This window comes from Engraulis encrasicolus, chromosome 5, assembly GCF_034702125.1.
Source record: "Engraulis encrasicolus isolate BLACKSEA-1 chromosome 5, IST_EnEncr_1.0, whole genome shotgun sequence".
Taxonomy (NCBI): Eukaryota; Metazoa; Chordata; class Actinopteri; order Clupeiformes; family Engraulidae; genus Engraulis; species Engraulis encrasicolus.
In genome coordinates this window covers 22,656,105-22,682,224 of record NC_085861.1, presented here as the reverse complement: position 1 = coordinate 22,682,224, position 26,120 = coordinate 22,656,105, and the positions used below count along the sequence as shown (strand labels likewise).

Here is a 26,120-nt window from a genome sequence, read left to right as displayed (position 1 = left end):
TGCAGTAAGCTTTTGGTGTTCTTACAGCCGATAAAACCATATTCACAGCAAACTACGTATGTGCTGAAAGCCAACGCACACTGATTCTGTTCCAAGTTTTCAAGGTTTAATCCAACCACAGTAGGTCTGATGAAGACCTACTAAGTAAAAACATGCAAATAAACTGGGATCAAAATTGCTCTGCAGCATAGACCTTCTTCATTTGCTTGTCACATTTGTTTACATCCAGCACCTGAAAGTTGGATGTGCAAACTTCCTTTGAGGCCTCTCTGTTTTAATCACTCAAATCATATTGCAGTGACATGCAAAAGCAGTGATTACTAAGATGAAAGGTTTCATAAGACAACAACTATCAGTTAGACTAGTGTTTCTCTTCGTATTTTTGCTTCGTTACTGTACTTAAGTATTTTTTTTCTGGAATTTGTACTTACTTAAGTAAAAATAAAAATGCAGACTTTTACTTTTACTCAATACATTTTTTTGACAATTACTTGTACTTTCTACTCCTTACATTTCTAGAAGAGGACTTAGTTACTAGTTACATTTATCCTAGGTTTTCCTGTTGTGTTTCATGGATATTTGAGTAGCCTCAGCTGCGGGCAGGGAGGTGGGACCAAGCCCCTCTTTCAAACTGACACCCAGACAGAAAAGATACTGAAAAAAACATTAACAGGACTCCATAGTCATGTTCAAATAGAACCGAAAACCGTTGCAGAAACTTTTTCCTATTCCGTTGCAGAAACTTTATCCCTAATCAAGTCGGCAGACATACTTGTACTTTTGTACTAAAAAAGTAAATTTAAAAATTAGTACTTTTGACTTTTACTTAAGTACATTTTTGGTGTACAACTTTTACTTTCACTTGAGTAATTTTTTCTGGGGGGGGAATTCTACTTTTACGTAACTGCAGCAGGGGTCGCCGGCGACCCTATTCACTTGCTGAAAACGCTTAACTACGTCATAACAACATTGCTATGACATTACAGAGAGCCATAGTGCTGCGCTAAGGGTTAAGTACACAACCTCAGTACTTCTTCCACCTCTGCATTGGGGACCTCTAGGTGGGGCGTTAAGAAGGATACAGCTGAGAGGGGCTGGTGCTTAGTTGCCATTGGTAGTCCATTCAACTTTTTAATAAAAAGAGGGCCGTTGTCAGGGGGGCGTTTGTTCAAAAAAAGGTTGAGAAACACTGGACTAGACTGATGAAAAGCAGCATGCCTGAAATGTTACATGGATTGTAAGCACCTGGACAAAGCTTGGAAACATTTTGCCTGCTACCCTACTTACAGTACGTAGTCTCCCAGTGTTTCCCATACATTGAGGAAACTATGGCGGCCCGCCATAGTTTAAATCTGGCCGCCATAGTTTCCGAAAATGTAAAAAAAAAAAAAAAATTTTTTTTTTTTTTTTTTTTTTTAATTTTTTTTTTTTTTTTTTTAAATTTACGATTTCCGTTTTTGTTAAAAACGTTTTGAATTATGATTTTCTTCGCATTTTCCTCCTGGAGTAAATACATCCTATAGAGAAAACCACAAGTGCTTGAAAGACAGAGGGATCAAAAGCCTAGTCAAGTTGTTGTAGTTAACTTGAGTTTGGGAGCAATAAAAAAACCTTCAGAGAAGGGACAGTTGGGATGAGTTTACTAACACTCCCCAGGCTTTGTTTTACAGTTGTAATGAGTTTGGTGACAGGCCTTCATTGGCACGGCAGAGGATACATCGGGCTGCATATAGGCCTACAAATGAATGTGTAATGAATGTGAATATAGACATAAATGTGTAATATGTTGTTCAACCCTTTTAATGGGAGGAATTTTGAAAAATTGGCCCTGTGACCAGCACCCCTCATGTAGAATGTGTACGCCTATGTGTGTGTGGGGAAAAGGCATAGCCTACCCACTCTTAAATTCTTATCTCTGCTCCTATTTTGTTTTATTATTTTTTTCATTACATAGACCCCTGCATGAGGGACGAATGAAACTGTGTTGTAAACAGAAATGATTCACTGTACTGCATTTTTTTAAAATATAAATGACAATGTACAACTAATATCCTGGGTAAAATGTTATGTAGCCTTATTTCTCAAAATATAAATGGCTGGAATGTAGGCCTAGGCCTATAGTTTCTCCATGCGCCAATGTCATACTGTACTCATTGTTTTGCCATTTTGCATTTACACTGCGTGAATACAACAGCCCCCCCCCAAAACAAGGCCCGCGTGAAAAGACCCATGTTTTTGAGCCACAGAAATAAGTCCTCAAACAGTGGGGATCTCCCCTGTCTCACTCTGCCTCAGTTCCTGTCCCACCCTTCACTACATACTATATCCTAATAAAAGTGATTTTAACATGCTCAAATATTCAGTGGGAAATCCATGCAAGTCTTCAGGTGCCTACAACTTCAACTTAACTATTTTGACCAAGATGATTGACAATCGCAATCATGTTACATTACATTTAGAAACAGTATTTTTGAGAACATTTACATGTACAATGGGCAAGCCCTCACCTTTGTGATCTCTGAGAGAGTCTCCTGGATGTGATACCAGATATCTGAGGACATACCAGTCGGTGCATCAAGGATGACTGGAAAAAGAAAATATTTGATAGGATAAATTATGAAATCTCGATGTCAGGCCTTAACGAAGGCCACAGTAACCCATAATGAATATTGCCTTTTTTATGAAACAGAACGTTGTTCATGCTTCCAACCCTGCTATTTTCCTTTTGAAGTGTTTTGATCATACAAGCTTCCAGTTTCCCCTTTGAGTCCAGATATGCATGTACTGTACACTGGTAGGCAAATGTTTAGGCATTAAGCCGTAATGGCCTATGTGTGTTTGAATATGGCTTGTTGAAAATGTAAGAAGTACAAGGAAACTGACTGGATGAAAAGATCCTATATCTTACCGACTGGTTGTCCTTTTCCTTTACATAGCATGTGGACCCTTTGACCTAATCCAATATCAAAAGATTGCCCATCTAGAAAAGAGAAAGTATGAGCAAGTATTGCAGTATGCGTATGAATGAAAGATGAACAAGGAAAATGTATAAATGACAGGATAAATGTAAGCCTTGTGAGGTGGGAGTGATGTGCTGTCCAGAAAGCTCAGACATTTTGAGTATTCACACCTCAGAACTTATTAGTAGTAGTAGTAGTAGTAGTAGTAGTAGTAGTAGTAGTAGTAGTAGTAGGCCTAGTAGTAGCCTATTCATTATAATAATAATCAATTTTATGTGTATCGCCTTTCAAGGTAGGCTACTCAGACACTTTACAGTAGGGTAGGCCAACACAATGATAAAATAGTTTCTTCTGAGATGACACGTTTGAAAGGAAAAGTATACCTTTGGGTGTCAGAAGCTGTCCTTCTCGTTGCAAAGAAGCATAATTTAGGAAGGGAGGAACGAAGATGATGAGCAGTAGGATCTTTCCAACCAGAATCAACGTAGACCAACATGTTCTCTCGTTGGAATGCTGAGATGCTTTATTCTCACCGGGTGATGACGCCTTCTGCAAAAGACGGATACAAATGAAGATACAAATGTTACACCATTGTTACAACAACATTGATACTTTTTAGTAGCCTACCTACGGACTATCAGAACACACAGCTATATGCTGTTGTTTTTCATAAGGCGTCAATGACGAAACCTTTAACATGTAAACAACTTAAAAGGGAGATCTCCATACAAATTACAACAAACCAGTGAGAGACTTGTCACCCCTTTGAGTTCCTTTACGATAGCGTTATAATTCGACTACGTGCATTGCACAACATGACAAAGTATAAATAGTTGACCTTCTTTTTGTCTGTTTTTACATTTCCATCATTTTCTTGTGCTTCTGTCCTTTTCCGCAACATAATTTCGTTTTTAATGAATGAATGACTGGCGAAGAAATTGGAAATTCCGCCGCTCGCTCCTTGCTCGTGCTACTTCCTGTTGCAGTTTGACAGAGACGGTGGCCGTTTTGGGTCAAAATGCGTTTAAATCTAAATTCTTAAACAGGCTTCAGTTTTTGGTTTCAATGTTTATTTTGGAAGACACTGACTGTATTCACGAAGAGCACAAACAGCCAGATATACTGGGATTCAGTTAATCACCTGCTTAGGCTGTGCTCCAACTCATGCAGTCTTGGAACAAATACTAAAACATATGGTCACATTTGCCACCTAGTAGGGGTGTGACTGCCAGTACAGTGGCTTTTCCAGTGCCCAAACGGTCACCTTAACCTTCATAATACCAGAGATAGTCCAAAAACGCACCATGCTGATTTTCAACAACCATTATGTAATCATGCAGTGTTCTAGCCGGATCTGACACCTGGAAAGTGAATTGGATGCAACACACACACACACACACACACACACACACACACACACACACACACACACACACACACACACACACACACACACACACACACACACACACACACACACACACATTGACATTGCATAGATGTAAAATGGTGAGTCCCTCTATTTGTTTTCGCAAAGCACAACTTAAGCTTGGAGAAGTACCTAATTCAGTTCATGTTCAGGCTGACAGGCTGGAGATTTTTATTGCATCCCTCTGGGGGACATGTCCTGAACATTTTACTACCCACACTCAGGTCAGAGGGGGGGTTTTTTGTTGCAGGGAATGACATTCTAATGTACGGTATCTATTCTGTGTATTTCTGGGGCAGGCACTGTTGCATTGGGCAGGCATTGCATTGGGCAGGCATTGTTAATGCCAGACAATCGTAATAATGGATGATGATGAACTGTTGTTGAAAGTAAATATTAAATACTAAACTACAACGACAACAACTACTATTATTATTAATATATATTAATATATAGTATATAAATATATATACAACAACTATTATTGTTGTTGTTGTTGTTGTTGTTGTTGTTGTTGTTGTTGTTATAACAATAATGATATTGATGATGATGATGGTGATGATGATGATGATGATGGTGATGGTATTATTATAACGATGGTGATGGTGATGATGATGATGTTGATGGTGGTGGTAGTGGTAGTGGTAGTGGTAGTGGTGGTAGTGGTGGTGGTGGTAGTAGTAGTAGTAGTAGTAGTAGTAGTAGTAGTAGCGGTAGTAGTGGTGGTATTAGTAGTAGTGGTAGTAGCGGTAGTAGTGGTGGTATTAGTAGTAGTGGTAGTAGTGGTAGTAGTGGTAGTGGTGGTAGTAGTAGTAGTGGTAGTAGTGGTAGTAGTAGTGGTAGTAGTAGTAGTGGTAGTAGTGGTAGTGGTGGTAGTGGTAGTAGTGGTAGTAGTGGTAGTGGTAGTGGTGGTAGTAGTAACAAGACTAAAACCAACATTGCTTTCCAGTCCATTGTACATAAATACACTTCTGTTCTGTTTCAAGCTCCAGGCGTTAACTGGTATCTAAAAAGCCTCATAAAAAAGATTCATAGCCATAGTGCACATTTGACATGACTTTTCAGTGGCGTCTCTACACTAGACTGGAATATTCGAGCTGAAGCTGTAGTAGACAAATATCCCACTGCAATACCACAATAAGACTCAAGAGGTCACTGCCTCTCACTCACGGACATCAAAAGCTGACGTGTCTTTGTACTGTGACCTCCTATATACTGACAGCCTGACTTCAGATAGAAAACAGGTAGGGCACATCATCATGCAAATGAAGTATCTCATGGCCTAATGATTAAGAGGCTTAGTAAGGACCAGAAGATCTGACTTGTCAGCAGAAACATCACATGTAATTATACACTGGATGGACTTGCCTGCACAGGGCCGCTGACAGTTTTTTCTGGGTCCAGGACAAAGTCATTTGAAAGGGCCTCCTATCCAACACATTCAATTTAATGGGGACCCAATTCTTGGCCCCTATATCTTCCTAGGCCTGGGACAGCATACCCCTTTGTCCCCCCATGCCGGCGGACCTGTGCGTGCATAAGGACTGACGTGGACGGCGTGCATAGCAGCATGAACCTTTGCACTGACCTCAGGAGCCAAAATGTCATGGGGGATCAGAGCCCCCGGTATGAGCCCAGCCCCCTGTGTGTTGTTAATTATGTATGCAATGCAAATGTTTTGTTGCACAGCGGGGAACATTTTGACTTGGGCTTACATGCCGTCCTGTAATTCATGTAAATAGGCAATTTTATGCCTCTGTGCTTGTAGCAAAGAGAATCGTTTTGCGTCAGCCGGAGCTCGGGAGTGACATCCATATTGACTCCCGTCTGCGTCACTCGGGCTCGGGGAGGCTGCCGCTTTGGCATCTGTTTGTGGAGCGACAAGGCTCTCTCTCTTCTCTTCCAAACGGATGAAGGAGACGTGACAGAGGAAAATTACACATTAGAGCATATATATTCACACTCAAACACACTCTCACAGAGAGAGGGGGACAGGGACAGGGACAGGGACAGACTGAGGAAGGGGACTGAGAGAGAAAATGACGAGAAAAAGAGAGAGATTGAGAGACAGCAAAGAAAAAGAGATATAATCTCCACAAGGCAACCCAAGAGGCATCTTAAAGCAACAAGAACATGAAAAAGAAAAGGAAGAGGAAGAAGAGATCGGTCATAGAGGATGTTCGACTCCCCACTGTGCCCCCCACAGTAACAGAAAATGTCTCTGAAAATCACAAGCGTTGTAACAACATGGCAATCACACTCACCGTGCTGAAATTGTTTTGCTTCTGTCTTTTCACCGCAGTAGGGCCTGTGTGTGTGTTTGCGTGTGTGTGCATGTGCGTGTGCGTGTGCGTGTGCATGTGCATGTTTGTGTGTGTGTGTGTGTGTGTGTATGCGTGCGTGCGTGCGTGCTCACGTGCGTGCGTGTGTGCGTGCGTGCGTGCGTGCGTGCGTGCGTGCGTGCGTACTTACGTACGTGTGTGTGTGTGTGTGTGTGTGTGTGTGTGTGTGTGTGTGTGTGTGTGTGTGTGTGTGTGTGTGTGTGTGTGTGTGTGTGTGTGTGTGTGTGTGTGTGTGTGTGTAAAATGATGCACTGCATGTGTGATGTGTGTGGGGGAGGTGATGCTTATTCTGTCAATCACAGCATTGAAAGACACAACAGTGTCCTTGGAAGCCAAATACGGTCAGGTGTGGACAGGGAAGCCAGCAGGCGGGGGAACAAAGGGGTCAGTTGTCCGAGGCCAAGTCAGAGGGGGATGGGGGCAGATTTAGATCATGATTACATTGCATGAGTTGGGTGAAGTGTATCCTGGTGAACCAGTAGCCTTTGTGTAGCCCAGCCCCCGCCCTGGGCGTCAACACATAGCTTCTGGTTCACCAGGAAAGGTGAAGTGGCCCTTAAGAAGGCTTTTTTTTCCGGACACGGACAAAGCTGTTTGCAGCCCTGGGCACGGTGTGAGGAATAGGGCCGCTGCCGCGCTGCGTGCAGCAAAATGTCAGATCCCCCGCGGAGGTTAAGAATATTTCCAAACAAATCACTTTTACGCACGGAAGGAGGAAGAGGGGACGCACAAAGCAAATATAGAAAGAGCGATGAGGAGAGGTGAGAGAGAGAGGGGGAGAGGCAGAGAGAGAGAGAGAGAAAGAGAGAGAGAGAGATATTGAGGGTAAGTGAAAGAGAAAGAGAAGGATTGCAGCCATGCGGTAAATTCATTGCTGTAATTAAAAGGGCCTGAGAAGTGAAGCCGGATGATGAATGGCAGTTGTTGACTCCTCTGTCAGGGAACGTGGGCGTCTGGTATTTTTAAACAGCCGCACCGAGGGGACCTGGCGGAGGGGGAAACACACCTTCCTCTGGGAGAACAGCTCACCTCCTCGCTGCTCCTCCCAGCTGCTGCCAGTCCTGGCCTAATTAGACTCTGGGTTGCAGTGCGACCCCCTTTGAAACTTCTGACAGAGGCTCTCGCTGTCCTCCTCCTCATTGGCATCATCATCATCACCACTGCCCTGCATATGTAATGGAGACCAGCTAGCAGAGTGTGCCATGGGACGTTAGCAAACCTCCCTCCTGAAGCCTCACACAGTATAGGTTAGCACTGAGCTATCAGACTGGTCCTTTAGTTCAGCGGTATCGTGCTGTGCCTCCCATATCCGAGCTGGTGCATTGACTTAGCCTGATAAACCAGCCTAAATGGATTGGATGCAGTTGGCGCTGGTTTTCCAGGCTAGCATTGACTAGGAGGTGGTGGGTTCGAGCCCCGTGTGGTCGGACAGGAACACACATACGTTGGAGCCCCATGTAAAGTGTGTTGATGGGTCTAAGATGTGTTGAGACGAGCCTGCATGGGCCCATGGAAGTCATTTTAGATTAGATTAAACTCAACTTTATTGTCATTACTCAGTATAAATACTGTAAACACATATTCAAGGGGACTAGCGGAAGGATGATGACACATGAAAAGCATTGTGGGTCAGAGTTTTGGTCATCTGAACAGATAATTCCAGAAGAAGTCGGAGGATGATGATGAAGAGGACAGAGATGATGATGTTGATGATGATGATGATGATGATGATGATGATGTTGATGATGATGATGATGATGATGTTCAAGTTCAAGTCAAGTCAAGTCACATCAAGGCATGTTGCAGCAACACTGATGAGTACAATTGATCTGCAATAATATCTACTTATCCCTGCTCTCAATCTGGAGCTGCATCCATTTTTACTCAAGTCTATCCTGCCTCAGAACTGAGGGGATAGTGTGACACGTAATTGATGTGTTGGAGTCTGTTGGAGGCTTTTTTATGGCAATGTTTTGGACAGTCGATTAAATGAATTAAGATGTCAGCCATGCCATCAATCACCTCATGCCACTTGATGCCATTAGCTGTCTCTATAAATTCACTTTGCCCGGCCCCGGCGCAGCAGATGCTGCATAAAAAATGGAACCGCACTCCACCTATTCATTGATTTACAATTTGCTGCAGAGAAATGAATTCAACAGCAGCCGCCGCGTGGACGGACAGTCACAGACAGACTGGCACGGAGGAGCTTAGCAAAGTTCAAGGTGGCCCCATCTGCTGTAGGACACAGCCGTAGATCTGCACAGAATGACATTATGGAGCCACTAATGTGTGACTCTCTGGTGTACTGTAATGCACACTGTCCTCTAGTATTTGCAGAGTCAGTATGTAGCAATTAACATGAACATCAGTGTACATATGGCATCTAAGCACAAATGAACACCATTAATAAGCCTAGACGTGGCCAAAGTAAAAGTATGAAAAGAAAAAAAAGTAAAATTATGGTGTAACTCAGACGTGGGCAAACTCAGACCCGGGGGCCACATGCGGCCCGCTCGGCCATATCGTGCGGCCCTCAGAGCCTTTCCAAGAAAAAAATGCAGATTCATATGGTCACTCATTCTTAAATTGGCAACCTAAAACAAGGGTCTTGGGTCATTTCACGTGAAATCAGACGCTTTGGGACCCGACCGATCCGGATTTCAATCATACTTGGTGTGCCTTTTTAGTAGCAAGGTAGCACCCCAGAACTGCATTGGTTTGAATCTGACACTAATATTAAGGGAGAAACAGACTAGGAAAGGTTCACATTTTAGGGTAGGACACTATACATTCAGCCTTGAATATATCAGTCAGTGTTAGTCACAAAAAGATGCCTGTGGTATTGTTTGAAAGCTCTTTTCTGGCTCTACATATTACACAATCAGCTTGGAATACAACAACTCTCAGAATATGAATTATGATAAATTGAAAAATTAAAAATTGAATATCTAAAAAAACTATTTTTAAAAATATTGTAGCTGTATATGATGGCAACTGGTGGCTAGCATGTGTTGAGGAATGTATGCCGAGCACTGGAGAGGTGAAACTGAACTTCCTGCATCCTCATGGACCATCTCCATCCTTCACTTTTCCCTTCAGACCAGATAGACTTGTCATGGATCATCAGGATGTGCTTCTGGTAGTGGAACCTGTAACTGAAACGGGACATACTTATACATTATCTACAAAAGACACAGCTGCTGCTTCAAATGCACTGGTAGAGTACAAAGTACGGTAAAGGGAAGATGACACAGGTACACAGAGAAGGAATGTTCAAACATTCACATATCATCATTTGGTGTGTATAAATGGACATCTGCCTTAGTTTCTGAAACCTGGGACCATGGAAACTGACCATTTTTGTTTTGTTTTTGTTTTGTCATGTGATGGTATTACCATATTATTAGTAAGTGGTCTGTATGATGCCATATTTGTGAGTCAAATTCTCTCTGAAATGAATAAAGAACCGAACACCAGCATTTGAGGTGTTGCTAATGACATTGCCGGCTACGTTTGGACAAGGAACTGGCCATTTTAAAATATAGTTTTTTTAGATATTCAATTTTTAATTTTTCAATTTATCATAATTCATTTTCTGAGAGTTGTTGTATTCCAAGCTGATTGTGTAATATGTAGAGCCAGAAAAGAGCTTTCAAATAACACCACAGGCATCTTTTTGTGACTAACACTGACTGATATATTCAAGGCTGAATGTGTAGTGTCCTACCCTCACATGTGAACCTTTCCTAGTCTGTTTCTCCCTTAATATTAGTGTCAGATTCAAACCAATGCAGTTCTGGGGTGCTACCTTGCTACTAAAAAGGCACACCAAGTATGATTGAAATCCGGGTCGGTCGGGTCCCAAAGTGTCTGATTTCACGTGAAATGACCCTCTTGGAAACCTAAGATTAGATTACTAAAGTCTACAACTAGATACAATTAGCAGGAATGGCATAACTGACAATGGTGTAATTATGTTGGCGTACACCATTTCTTATTATTGGCACGGGCAAGTTTCCTACGACATCTGGCCCTTTGGTCAACTTTCTAAACCCAATGCGGCCCTTGGGCCGAAATAATTGCCCTCCCCTGGTGTAAATTCAACATCAGCATGTGATACTACATACACCAGTTATTCACTGTGCAGCACTTACTTCTGTTTCTACTTTGGTCACCTCTGTATGTGCCCTCTGGTGTATGCAATGTTTTTCTTTGTATCATTTTATCTTCAGGTAAGGCTTAATTTATGCACCCTTTTCACACAGCACACAGCTTTACCACCACAACATGTTGGACATGCTGTGTGAGTAAATTACTCGCTGCTACAAAAAAAAGCACAGCTTTTCTGACTCACCGTTTCTGTGAGTGCCTCTTTGATATGCCCAGTGAGCTTTCTGCCAGCTCTAGCACACACGTCTTCTCAGCCTCAGACTAGTGGGCATACATTCTCAATTAGACATTTAAAGGGCATAAACTCTCTAACAGAGTTAGTAGCACATCCCTTGAATTTTAACTTTGCCTTTGCCATTGTAATTTAAAGACTGCTCCTCTCTCCTACCCCTTCTCTCCTTTCTGTCTGACAAGCAATATTTTAAAAGCCCCCCATTACAAATCAAACAGTCAATCGTTTAGGGAGCACAGTCAGTGTGTGACACTGTAGCCACTCTGTCTTTCCCAAGGACAGAGCTTATTGATGGTTGACTGCTGGAATGTCCCATGGGTTGTTATCTGTCTTACCAGATGCTAGTTAAATGAGTTGGGATCAGTGGTTTGAATACGGTAGATCTTTCCTAATCTCCACCAAAAAAAGTGCCTTAAAATCACCCCTCCGCAAGCTACTTTCTCCATTGATCAGATCCTAAGAACGTCCGAGGGCTTTTAGCAGCTGAAAATATACACATTTGTCCCACTGTGAATTAAATAACATTGGACAACATGTATGCACATGACATATGACGTCGGCATCAACCTTGTTTTAACCTTGAAACTGTTGTGCTGTGATTTGTGTACAGCTTGACGTATATGGTCACAGGCATAATGATGATTGTTTTCATAAATAGGTTACAACATTTCCCCCTAACCCACCACCACCATCACCAAACACCCAAGCACCCAAGCATTTCAGCTGCTGTAACTGGCATTGTAGCTGTTACATAACCGCATTGTCTTTGTGTTGTCTGCCTGCTGGCGATTTTCACAGAATGAGGGCTGAATAATCCTCATGGCAGTCTGTGTGCGAATGTGCCACCCCCGCCCATCGCCCCCCCCCCGGCACCCGGCCCTCACAAACCCATCATCGTCCTCCATGACCTTGGCAGCGGAGAACAGAAAAGAAGAGGAGAGGAGAGCGCTGTCTGTCTGTTTGTGCACTGGATTACGTACTCTCACACAGGGTCCCATAGCTCTGCACGCTCTAGATTGTGGCTAAGCCCCTCACAAATTGGTTGGGGTTCACAATCCCACAATGCTTTTTTTTTCATGGGGCTGCTGCACGAGATTGGCTTTCTGCCATGGGGGTGGCCAGAGAAGATGTTCCATGGACATGATGGCTTTTCTTCAGTGATTGGCAAAAGTCTTCACCTATAATGGCCTGTTAAACTATTGGGCACGCGGGCACCCCTGGAAAAGGCTTTCGAAATCTCCATCCACATGACTGGAATTGAAAATGAAAAGGGATTTCATTCTGTGTCGTGTTTGACAATATTCAGATGTCGACAGAGAGCAGGGTCGGCCAGTACACAATGCATCATGTGTCCGACCACGTGTGTGTCTTCATAGAATTTCAAAAAGCAATCCATATACAATCACCTGAAATGGAGTTTGCATGTAAAGACAATAAGCCCTTTCTACTGCAGGTTAAAGCCTACCAGCATGTACCTCATCCACAGCAGATGACTATCTAAGCTATGTAATTCATCAGATCAACACATCTGCAACAGGGCATGACAGCAGCTCAGGAAACACAAACATGCTGGTTCTCCACCTGATGCCAGGCCACCAGGATTGTCAATCCCTCATTGAAACAGTAAAACTCCTGTCACGTACTGTAGGCATTCTGCCATTGTACATAGTTGGCTAGTGTGTAAGTATGTACCATATGTATGTCAACTCCACTGTCATTCTGGCTTCGATTTGTATTTGTGAATTGTTAGGAAGTAAGGATATTGTTGCGCTCTAGATGTTAAGAAAAGTAACTAGGTGCGTGGACCCAAAAGAAGTAAGGTACAAACCCCAACTCCGATGAAGTTGGGACGTTTGGTAAACAGTGAATAAAATCAAAATGCTATCATTTTCAAAACATTCAATCTATTCATTAGATGGAGAATAGTGAAAAGACAACATATTAAGTGTTAAAACCGAGAAAAAATATTGTTTTGGGGGACATATGTACTCATTTCTAATTTGATAAATCCAACACGTCTCAAAAGAGTTGGGACGGGGACAATAAATGGCAGCAAATGTCGAGGAAGACTAAAAGCAAAACAAAAGACAACACTTAACAGTTTAATACATTAACCGATGAGATGATTTTATATGAAAAACAGTGTTAATTCCTATCTTGGACATGATTTCACCAGCTTAAATGGTGGGTGTATTCCTTGTCATGTTTTGCAATGTTTTCCTTTCTGTAGTGCTTACAGTGTGACAGGTCTTGACCAAAAACCCACCATTTTATCACCTGCTGGTCCTTATGATGGAGCCAAACTGTTAAAACATAGTAGAGAATGCAATTTGACCTTACTATGTGGCAGTAATCGAAGATCTCCCTTCAAAATATAATGCATGAGTGGCTTTTCATGCTGTTTAAAACCCATTTATACCATTCAGCACTGCATTTAACTCTACAGATGAGTGAGAACATCTTAACCAATGCACTACTGCATCCGCATGCCATCATGGAGGCTGACTTTTGAAGCTAGCACTAACACAAGTTGGATGGTCCATTTTCACTGTAGCACAGGATGTGCAATGCTCTATTATTGTCAAAAAGAATGGACTTCTACAACTTCTGCTGACTTCTGTAAGCAAAGGACAGTTTCCCATGTCTTCTGGGTCTATTTCAAGTGAGCTCAGGTGCTTAGGAGAATGTTAAACCCCTGTATCATTTTCATGCATTAAGCATTCTTAATATGGTCAATTTTCAATAGCTCTAGCACTTCAGGAATTAGAGTGAGACTACAGCCAATATATATTTCATGATGTCATGAACCTATACAATGATTTTATTAACAAAAATATGTCTTATATACACTCAATCGTGGTAAATCAAAGGGAATTCAAAAATGTATGTAATAACTATGGTAATTATTCCCTTTGCATCTTTAATTCTGAGTGACTCAGCCTCTCTATGATGATCTTATACCTGGACACTTTTTTTTGTCCGTCAGTACAATTCATTTTGAAATGTTCTTCTTTGTTGTTTTATCTTATTTGGATGTTTACTAAATTTCACTGATTCCCGTCCCAACTCTTTTGAGACGTGTTGGATTTATCAAATTAGAAATGAGTACATATGTCCCCCAAAACAATATTTTTTCTCGGTTTTAACACTTAATATGTTGTCTTTTCACTATTCTCCATCTAATGAATAGATTGAATGTTTTGAAAATGATAGCATTTTGATTTTATTCACTGTTTACCAAACGTCCCAACTTCATCGGAGTTGGGGTTTGTACTCATTTCTAATTTGATAAATCCAACACGTCTCAAAAGAGTTGGGACGGGGACAATAAATGGCAGCAAATGTCGAGGAAGACTAAAGACAAAACAAAAGACAACACTTAACAGTTAAATACATTAACCGATGAGATGATTTTATATAAAAAACAGTGTTAATTCCTATCTTGGACATGATTTCACCAGCTTAAATGGTGGGTGTATTCCTTGTCATGTTTTGCAATGTTTTCCTTTCTGTAGTGCTTACAGTGTGACAGGTCTTGACCAAAAACCCACCATTTTATCACCTGCTGGTCCTTATGATGGAGCCAAACTGTTAAAACATAGTAGAGATGCAATTTGACCTTACTATGTGGCAGTAATCGAAGATCTCCCTTCAAAATATAATGCATGAGTGGCTTTTCATGCTGTTTAAAACCCATTTATACCATTCAACACTGTATTTAACTCTACAGATGAGTGAGAACATCTTAACCAATGCACTACTGCACCCACATGCCATCATGGAGGCTGACTTTTGAAGCTAGCACTAACACAAATTGGATGGTCCATTTTCACTGTAGCACAGGATGTGCAATGCTCTATTATTGTCAAAAAGAATGGACTTCTACAACTTCTGCTGACTTCTGTAAGCAAAGGACAGTTTCCCATGTCTTCTGGGTCTATTTCAAGTGAGCTCAGGTGCTTAGGAGAATGTTACACCCCTGTATCATTTTCATGCATTAAGCATTCTTAATATGGTCAATTTTCAATAGCTCTAATTCCTGGAGTGCTAGAGTGAGACTACAGCCAATATATATTTCATGATGTCATGAACCTATACAATGATTTTATTAACAAAAATATGTCTTATATACACTCAATCATGGTAAATCAAAGGGAATTCAAAAATGTATGTAATAACTATGGTAATTATTCCCTTTGCATCTTTAATTCTGAGTGACTCAGCCTCTCTGTGATGATCTTATACCTGGACACCTATATTGTCCGTCAGTACAATTAATTTTGAAATGTTCTTCTTTGTTGTTTTATCTTATTTGGATGTTTACTTAATTTCACTGATCCCCGTCCCAACTCTTTTGAGACGTGTTGGATTTATCAAGTTAGAAATGAGTACATATGTCCCCCAAAACAATATTTTTTCTCGGTTTTAACACTTAATATGTTGTCTTTTCACTATTCTCCATCTAATGAATAGATTGAATGTTTTGAAAATGATAGCATTTTGATTTTATTCACTGTTTACCAAACGTCCCAACTTCATCGGAGTTGGGGTTTGTACATATGTCCCCCAAAACAATATTTTTTCTCGGTTTTAACACTTAATATGTTGTCTTTTCACTATTCTCCATCTAATGAATAGATTGAATGTTTTGAAAATGATAGCATTTTGATTTTATTCACTGTTTACCAAACGTCCCAACTTCATCGGAGTTGGGGTTTGTAGTTTTTGAGGGAGGAAACCAACGCACACCAGAGGTTTCGAGGTGCAGGTAGCGGGTGCAAGATCAATTTTGTAGCAGAAGGTACCGCGGCCCGTATGGCTTTTCTCAAGTTTTTAAAAAACTTGAGAAAGGCCATACGGGCCGAAACGTTGTTTGTCAATAAATTGCAGCACGATGGACAAGAGTGTGCGGTACAGGCTGACTGTAGTACCATTGTATGCACAGAATATGTGTACAGTGAATGAAAGGAACTCTAATCAGTTGACTGATTTTATTCTATTCTATTATGTTCTATTCAATAACGGTCGATCAGTGAGATGATTGTTTGTGTTATCTTTTGGATCTGCCTCTTCAGAAGACTAGTTTATCAATTTAGTTATATGCTAGGAAAATAAGCACAGAAATGGCAAGAAGTGTATTTGACGACACATATAGATATGGGCCTTCACACTTGTGAGTCAAGGGCCTTTATTACTGATGCAGTGCTGAAGTGCTGAACTGATTCAGTGCTGTACCGTATGTGGTGGCCGGTAAGTAGCTCCAGCTGTGGCAGCAGGTGTCCTTGACATCCCCTCCTGACGTTTCCTCAGTGTCTCTATAGGACACGGCCATATTTCCTCCTGTATTTCTCTTCCTCTGCATGGTTCCTCCTCCTCCTCTCCTTCCTCCTCTTCTTCCTCCTCCTCCTCCTCCTCCTCCATGACATTAAAGCAGTGGCTAGCTCTAGCGTCGGCCTGCCAGGCCCCACAGGGTTCTTTTCACAAGTATGTTCTGCTGAAAATGTTGTCACACTGTGAGTCTTAAGCAAAGATAGAGCAAACAAACCAGTTTCCGGATGTCAAAATTGTACAGTATGCTCATTGTAATAGTTCAGATGCTTTCGTTAGGGCTGCAGAAGCAAGCAACTTCCCATACAAAACCATGATAAAGTCATAAGAATGTACAAGGTACAAAAAATTAATTGCAAAAACATGCCTTTGCTTCCACCTTTCAATCAAGTATTCATCTGCCTGGTCAAAAGAGCTTTGTGCAGCATCTCATATCAAGTCCTGAGTCTTTGGAATTAATATTCACAATGTCTTGTGAGTTGTGCTCTACATAGGCCTACCTTTGCAGTTTTGTTGTGCAGCAGATCGATTTGAATTTGTGTGTTTCACTACTGCATGTACTGTATATCCATAGCTATTGCTTTGCATTTAAAAAATCCCAGCGTTTAGACAAGCACACTGTGGATAATTGGATGTTCTCATTCCTCAGGCATTGATTCTTTTTTAATTAAGTGCGGCTCAGTTTTCTCTCTGACTTGCTCGCTCAAGATGTGCCATATCAGTCGGCACACAGATTGTTTTATCCATTTAACCCATTTGCTGCTTCCACACTCCAATAATTATATCAAACGAGCCATGAAAGCGCACACATATGCATGCACACAAAAACACATTGGCCATCAGCAAGAACGTTACATTGTATTTCTACATACGCAACAGGACCAGAGACGTGAACCTGACCCGGTATTTTGGGCTACATCTGCAGTGGTAAGTGCAGGTATGAGGCCTTATAACCACCATAATTGAGATAACACGCGGAGCGAGCCTGGGAAAAGTCCATTTCCTGGTTTACTGCTGCAGCTATCGGTTCATCAGATAGAGCAGGTTAACAGAAAAACACATCCGTGGAAAGCTGCATTGCCCATCCCCCTCAGTCCTATCCCCTCTCTCATCCCCCCTTCTCTCCAACCCTCCACCATCCCCCCATCCTCTCCGCTCCTATACGCCACCTTGGTTATCAGCAAAGAGCATCAACAGCGGGCGGCGCCGGACACTTGGGCCCACCGGCGTTGAGGGCGACTCATATCACCAGCTGGGATTCTTTGCCAATATTAATTCAGCTCTACGCCTCTGGCAGCCACCAGCCACCAGTGTCTGGGGTCAGCCGCCTCTTTCTTTTTCTACGTTTATATTTTTTATATATATATAATATTCCATTTATATAACATAGGCCACAGCTGAGAAGGAGAGAAAGACAGAGGGAGGGAACGAGAGAGGGAAAGAGTGAGAGAGGGAAGAGGGGGAGACAGACTGAGGACTGAGGGGACAAGGTGGTTGAGAGTTAGAGAGAAGGATACAGAGACTGCAAGTGACAGACTGAAGGAGGAATGCAGAAAGAGAAGAAGAAGAAGAAGAAGAAGAAGAAGAAGAAGAAGAAGAAGAAGAAGAAGAAGAAGAAGAAGAAGAAGAAGAAGAAGAAGAAGAAGAAGAAGAAGAAGAAGAAGAAGAAGAAGAGAGAAAGACATATATATATATATATCAGGGATTCTTGAGAGATGGGACAAAACACGTTTTGAAAACCTGATTTTGAAAATGCAGAATATGTTGTTGATGGTTATATATTCATGTAGATAAAGATGTGTAGTTTTCAGACATGTAAAAATACAGGCTCCAGGTAAAAAGACATCTACAAGAAGAGGAAGAAGAAGAAGAAGAAGAAGAAGAAGAAGAAGAAGAAGAAGAAGAAGAAGAAGAAGAAGAAGAAGAAGAAGAAGAAGAAGAAGAAGAAGAAGAAGAAGAGAGAAAGACAGATATATAAATATATATATATATAGAGAGAGAGAGAGAGAGAGAGAGAGAGAGAGAGAGAGAGAGAGAGAGAGAGAGAGAGAGAGAGAGAGAGAGAGAGAGAGAGAGAGAGAGAGTCATGTCCCTCCCAAACAAGTTAAAGGTTGTAGCATGTATCAGACCTCAAATGAAAATTGTGAAGTGAGAACTGCTCCTGTCACCCCCTCCTCATGGCACTAACAAATATTGATGAGTGCTATAAACATGACATAAAAAGAGGCAAAGTACTCAGAAATTCCACAGCTGACACAAAAGCAAAAGCAGCAATCGTGTGTGTGTGTGTGTGTGTGTGTGTGTGTGTGTGTGTGTGTGTGTGTGTGTGTGTGTGTGTGTGTGTGTGTGTGTGTGTGTGTGTGTGTGTGTGTGTGTGTGTGTGTGCGTGCGCGTGCGTGGCGTGCGTGTGTGTGTGTGTGTGTGTGTGTGTTTGTCAAGCTGTTGGGGGAAAAAAAGGATCGGACAACCTGCCAATGAAAGTGAAATCACTTCCCAATTGGGGCCAAAGCTGTTCCGAATATCAGTTTTTAATGCCATGTGAACGACAGCATCTTTTTCCGAATGGTTCATTATCACATAAATGACTATGGATCATGGGAATATGGCCTGATGCCTGCTCTGTATACGGAACACGTACATGTGTGTGCAGGTGCATGTGTGTCCCCCCACCCCCCCACCCCCTCTCTCTCTGTCTCTCTGTCTCTCTCTCTCTCTCTCTCTTTCAAAGTGTTTATGTGCATGTACCAGGATGTGTGCAATCTCACCACATATGCAAATACGGGTAACACTCGGGTACTTGGCTGATGGGAAAGTGTGTGTGTCTGTGATACAGTGACAGCAGGTGCTGTGGTCTGGTGGTGAGTGTTAGGGTGCCTGTGGTGCTGTGATGTTGGAAGTCGTGGTCAGGCCAGTCACAACCAGGCAAACAAACTAGGAAGGCACATTTCGGGACAAGCAATTATTGTAATTTATTATTTACAATAATTGTAAATTATTAGTGTCGCAATTACGAGCTAGGAATTAAGGATAACATCTTGTCACAGTTCTGCAATCTTTGACTTTTGGCCGATCAGGGGGCCCCCTGGCAGGTGGGGGCCCCTTCAGGCTACAGCCATATCTAGCCTGTGGTGCGTTAATCCGGCCCTGGAGAAAGTCTACTGATGAACAGCGCTATACCGTAGCTGTCAGACATGTCAGAACGTTGCCACTATGGTCGCGGTCCACTCTGAAGGTCACCTCACACGCTCGTTCACCGCCCACCTGCCTGCCTGCCTGCCTGCCCGCCTGCCTGCCTGGCTATGCCCTGTTGCTCAGGCGACTTCGTACTGCTGTCACCGGTGCAACGCTTAATGATGTCCCCTCTCAGGTGTGGAAGCACCACGGAGGGTGCGACATGTGAGAAGACATGTGTCTTGGGGTGTGTGTGTGTGTGTGTGTGTGTGTGTGTGTGTGTGTGTGTGTGTGTGTGTGTGTGTGTGTGTGTGTGTGTGTGTGTGTGTGTGTGTGTGTGTGTGTGTGTGTGTGTGCGTGTGTCGAGCAGGGATGGTGGTGTACAGGACACCAAGGCTGCTGTACCTGCGGCTGTGTGCGCAAATACCATCTGCGTCTCTCCCTCCAGGCAGGAGTGATTTTCTGTTTCTTTTAGTTTCTTTCTTTCTTTCTTTCTTTCTTTCTTTCTTTCTTTCTTTCTTTCTTTCTTTCTTTCTTTCTTTCTTTCTTTCTTTCTTTCTTTCTGTCTTTCTTTCTATCCACTCGCAATCTATCAGATTTTTTTCCATTCTCCACCCTGTCTCTAACACCCCTATCCCTATCTCTCCTTCTTCTTCATCTCTCTCTCTCTCTCTCTCTCTCTCTCTCTCTCTCTCTCTCTCTCTCTCTCTCTCTCTCTCTCTGCATCTTCGGTGGGTCCTGTGAGCTCCTTGACTTATTTATGAAGTCCCAGCAGGATGCTCAGGGGAAGGCATCTGTGGCATCACTCATAGCTCCCTCTCGGACTGCACGCCGCGCCCATTGATTTTCGCCCCGCGCCGCTGACACTTGCGATCAATCAATACCGTAACAAGTCTTCATTTCTACTCGGGAAAACATGTTGCAAACATGTGAACACACATGCACGTGCGCGTACACACACACACACACACACACACACACACACACACACACACACACACGCACGCACGCACGCACACACACACACACACACACACACACAAACACACGCACACATACCGTATGCACACGCACACATACACACAAGCACACACACAGATGATACAGTATGAACAGAGAGTGCAGTAAAGGGGAGCAAGATGGTTTTAATGCTTCGGCAAGGTGGAAATCAGCACTGGGTCATCAAAGCGAGGGCTGGGAGGCTCCAATGTAAGCTCTAAGTGTTTGTAATAAGGTAGGAAACTGTGGGCCCTGCCGTTGTCACGCAGGCTCTGTTACGGCCCAGGTCATCTGCCGATCCTTCCCCGTCTCTCTCTCTCCCCACTCTCTCTCTCGTCTCTCCTCTACTGCCATGTCACAAATAAAGGCAACAAAAAAGAGAAAAAGTTCAACTGTGTTGATATTCATCGTGTTCCGGTATGTGATGAAGCTTTGGCCAGACACAGCGCTGACGCTCAGGGACAGCGAAGCTGAAGAGAACCGCCGTGTGGTCAGAGATGGCGAGGTCTTTATATAGGTAATAGGTCTGATGGCATTTTCCACTGGTGCATACAAGATCCAATGTGTGACCTTCCACGTGTGTGAGACATGCTAGATAAAATGAAAGCCATTTAAAACACTTAAGAACTGGCTAGGATAGATGAGTAGGATGAGTATTTAGGGCAGAGAGAGGAGAGCAGATCAGTAAATTCAGCAATAAAAACAGTTTACACTTTGCGAGGCCTATAAACAAATAAAATAACTAAGTAGTGGTTGGCTACCACTAAAACCAAGGGCAAGGTATTTAAAGGATTTAAAATCCTGGAAAGTCATATACCTCGACTTAAAGCAGGAGCAAAGTAGCACAGCCAGACCTCCTCTCTCCCTGACAGCTGGAGCTTATCAACAAAAGTATACCCAGCAGGCATAGCTTCATTTAGTGAAATAAACAAAAGTTAGCTGAAATTGAGTTTTGAATTTTACTTTTGATGGCAGAGCACACATACTGTATACGGAAAAAAATACATTGCTTGTAAATCCTTAAAACCAATAATGATTTGGCCAAGCCCAGGAAAAAAAGTAATCTGAAAGGGCCCAATGCAATGCAATGTAATGGGGACCCAATTCAGGGCCCCCTTTCTCCCTTGACTTGGGACAACAAGCCATTTGTTCCCCCTGTACCCCCTGTCAGTGTCCCTGATTGCAGTTGTGCAACATATGAATTCTGTCTTTTGGACCTGCTCTGAACTGCAGTGACCACAGTTGACAGAAAATATTGGGAGTACAGTATGACTTGATCATGACTCACTGTCCCCAATAAGAAAGAAGTAGTAAGGTTTAGAGGTGTAAATATATAATAATAATATAACATTAATGCAACATCATGTTCAGTAAATGATTAAAACACCAGACAACATTAAAGGATATTAATTACAGTCCCTAAAGCAATGTGGGGTTACAGTAGGTGCCTTGCTCAAGGACACTCAAGGACACGACTACCCCAGTGAGTAACTCGTAACATTTTAAATAATTTTTCGATTTCCATATTATTTTTCTTTTGCGTCAGCAGTGGCTCCTCCATTGTATCTCATCCTTGAACAAAAAGCTGGGAGGGGAAATAAAAAAAGCTCTTTCCGGGAGCAGGGATACTGGACACAACAGATACATTCAGCATGGCTCATGGTCGTTCCCTTCCACCGTAATGAGTTTTTGTGTCGCTGTCCTTGGTACTCCTTTGTGTCTGAGCTAATGTGCGGTATAGGCTACAAATTCAAACAGCAAAAAATATCATCTTTGCTTAAAAATGGTAGCTTATCCTTCCTTATCATTCTTAACAGCTTATGATTCCTCACAATCAGTGTCCTTTGGTTATACTGCATTGATGCAGTAATGTTGTGTACATTTTAATTTAGATATTTTTTTGGTCTTTTTTACTTTATTTATGATATGACAGTGAAGGTGGTGACAGGAAGCGAGTGGAGAGAGAGAGACGGGGAAGGGCCGGCAAAGGACCCAGGCCGGGAATCAAACCTCGGTCAGCCGCATGGTGGACGAGTGCCCTACCGTTTGGCCATGGCAGGGCACGTACATTTTAATTTGACTCATCTATTTTCAGTCTCACATACAGGAGGTACCCATAATAATGAGCTCAAAACACTTGTCTGCACCGTTTGTATTGCAATGCCAAGCTAAATGAACAGCCAAATGAACATCGAGTTTACCAAACTAGCCTCCATCAGAAAGGGTATGGGCGTGCTAAAACTGAGACAACAGCTCCAGAGCGTTGGAGAAATTTGTTTTTGAAGGCGCTAGCCCACAAGAGTGGCAGCGCTCCCAACAACCTGCTCCTTTCTTGAGAGCCAGAAGCTGTTAGACAGTAGGCTACATTGAGGGTGGGAAGAACGCAATCACTTGGCACTTAACTCATGAATATGATTTTAAGGACCATCTGGTTGTTTAACACTAACAGGCAACGGCGTCCAAGGACTCCTGCCTGGCTGTATTAGTGATTACATCCAAATGACCATGTCCTTCATGTTTTATCCTTTCTCCTTCACCCCATGTATTAATTGACTTTGAGAGAAACAAACTTAACACGCTTGAGTATTTCAATGATCTGCTCGGTAAGCGAATGCTGACTGAAAGGATTTCACATCTTGATATGAAAATCATTGCTGTATGCATAGCTGTTAACTTGAAAATCAGTGCTGATATTTCGTGTGGCTGTGATTCTTTTGGACTGCCTTTATGTGAATGGTGGAAAGCTCAATAATGGAGTTCTTTATTGTCAAATTATTGCTGGTACGGTAAGTTATATAGATTCAATTAATACATGTACAGTGACATTGACAAAATCACTATTATTAGTCATGATTCATAAATTATATCCATCATCAGATGTTAAAAATGAAAAGTATAGAATTGATATTTTTTTTTTAAATCATTTTTTACATATCCATCTATTTCTGTCCTCTCTCAGATATGCTCCTGCATTTGTTTGATGTTATGTAGTGCCCCATGGCATTCATGCATATGCAGCTTCACATTCAAATGCCCAGGAATGCACAGAAGGACAGAAACATGAATGTTAATATATTCCAAGAATATGACTCACGGTGCCCTGTGGTGCATCCGTCTGCATGGCCATGTAATGGGCCACTGCTTTGGCCCCATCCACCATCACTGGGCAGCCGCGCCATGGTGCCATGGAGCGTGTGTGTGTGTGTGTGTGTGTGTGTGTGTGTGTGTGTGTGTGTGTGTGTGTGTGTGTGTGTGTGTGTGTGTGTGTGTGTGTGTGTGTGTGTGTGTGTGTGTGTGTGTGTGTGTCCACTGCCAGTGCCCACTGGGAGCCCCAAGCATAGTAGGCCACTGTCAACCTGCGGGATGTGTTATGCACACACATGCTCACAGACACACAGACATAGGCCTACACACACACACACACACACACACACACACACACACACACACACACACACACACACACACACACACACACACACACACACACACACACACACACACACACACACACACACACACACACACACACACACACACACACACACATCACATGGCTCACAGTTGAGACTTTCAATGAGCAAATCATGAGGGAACTGGGGAACTGCAAATGTTTTCTTTTTCAGGAATGGCTTGACTGTTGTTTGTTTTGCAGAGAGAGAGAGAGAGAGAGAGAGAGAGAGAGAGAGAGAGAGAGAGAGAGAGAGAGAGAGAGAGAGAGAGAGAGAGAGAGAGAGAGAGAGAATATGAGAGTGGTGAGTAAATTCACAAACACGTTCATGTCTTCACACATACATATGCATTTGTTCACTGGAGTGGTTGCGTGTACATGTATGTGCATTTCATTTGTGCATGTATTGGGAACATTGGGAGCATCATCATCATCATCATCATCATCATCATCATCATCATCATCATCAAGTGAACATTAAAAAGGGGGGACATCATCATCAGTGACAACCACAAATAATAACAACTTGTTATTATTTGTTGCTGTCACTGACGATGTTCCCTTTTCAAGATGACTCACGGCAGACAGCTTGGGTGAGTGGGCACACACAACAAGCCTCCCAAGGTTGCCTAATGCACGCCTCTCCTCCAACACATGCGTGACTGACCTTGTGATTGCAGCCAGACCTGACTGTCACAACCGGACAAGCAAACTAGGCAACTGTCTAGGGCCCCCGAGCCGAAAGGAGGGGCCCTGGTGATGACTATGTATGATTATGTACTTATTCAAATGCCATGACAATTTTGTGAGTGAGGCAGTGACTGAAAAGTGCCGTGATAGTGGTATCAAATATTTGGGTGATGGGTAAGCGGTTAGGGTGTCAGACTTGTATTCCAAAAGTTGCCAGTGGGACTCCTGACCCACCAGGTTGGTGGGGAGAGTAATTGACTAGTGCTCTCCCTCATCCTCCTCCATGACCGAGGTACCGTCCCACCGCACACTGCTCCCTTGGGGCACCATTGGGCGCTGTCCCCTTGCACGGGTGAAGCACAAATGCAATTTCGTTGTGAGCAGTTAACACTGGTGTGCTGTGGATTGCTGTGTCACAATGACAATGGGAGTTGGAGTTTCCCAGTTGGGCTTTCATAAATCAAAAGCCCTCAGGGCCCTTCCTCAATAGTTTAAAGAGAAAAAGGGCCCCCAAGTCTCTCTATATCTAGGTGCCCCGAAATACCTTGAAACGGCTCTATTCCAGCTCTCTCGATGAGGCCCCTAACTCATATCTACTCACCGTCGACTTCTTTAACTCACTTACCACTGCACTTTGACTCGCGTGAATACTCTCTCCTGGCTCCTCAATTAACGCCTCCGATGACATTGAGAATCGTGATGGGACTTACATAAACGCCTAAGAGTGACTGACGTCATCATCACACGGTTTCATAAAAAAATCCCATTAAAAGGAATTGAAGTGGCATGCAGGCACACACTTCAGAACCGGTTGCATAACAGGTGTCAAACCCCTTCCATCGGTGTTATTGAAAGCCCTTTTCTACACCGCCAGAGACCTTGAGAGCAATGGCAGTGATTACAAGCTTAACTCATCTCCTTAAAAGGGTGATTAGAGTTTGGTGGCGGGGGCGGGCGGTACGCGGGAGGGTGTGTACGGTATATCAGTGGGTTTGGAGGCAGGTGGTGTGTGGACGAGTATTTAGTGTTAGTGGAAAGTGGAAAGTGAAAGGGCTGCACATACCGGAGCGCATCTGACACTGGAGAGAAATGGACCCATTGGGAATTGACAGCTGTAACTCCCATGTATAATTTAAGGGGGCGCGTCAATAATTAATAGAGGGTAATCAGACAGTGGAAGAGGTAAAGAAACGCAAGTGAGTGAGCAAGTGAGCGCGTCTTCTTCACTTCACTTTTATTAACCTCGTCTCTCCTCCGTCACTTTTACAGCGTCTGGTAAAATGTTAACAAGCACCGCTCGCTCATTAGGTAAATCCTGGTCAATTAGCACTGATGAGGAGAGATT

At 42.8% G+C, this 26,120-nt stretch overlaps 1 protein-coding gene across 1 annotated transcript in view; it reads right to left on the bottom strand.

Annotated features, from left to right (window-relative positions):
* The window catches only part of si:dkey-122a22.2 (uncharacterized), a 55,471-nt gene extending 51,537 nt beyond the window's left edge, over nucleotides 1-3,934 (bottom strand). The window contains exons 1-4 of the mRNA XM_063198953.1: nucleotides 3,799-3,934; nucleotides 3,344-3,509; nucleotides 2,909-2,980; nucleotides 2,508-2,584 (exon numbers count right to left, since the gene is read on the bottom strand). Of these exons, the coding sequence (XP_063055023.1) occupies nucleotides 2,508-2,584; nucleotides 2,909-2,980; nucleotides 3,344-3,509; nucleotides 3,799-3,861 (378 nt within the window). The 5' untranslated portion in view covers nucleotides 3,862-3,934. The remainder of the gene's footprint in view (nucleotides 1-2,507; nucleotides 2,585-2,908; nucleotides 2,981-3,343; nucleotides 3,510-3,798) is intronic.
* Between the last annotated feature and the right edge of the window lie 22,186 nt (nucleotides 3,935-26,120).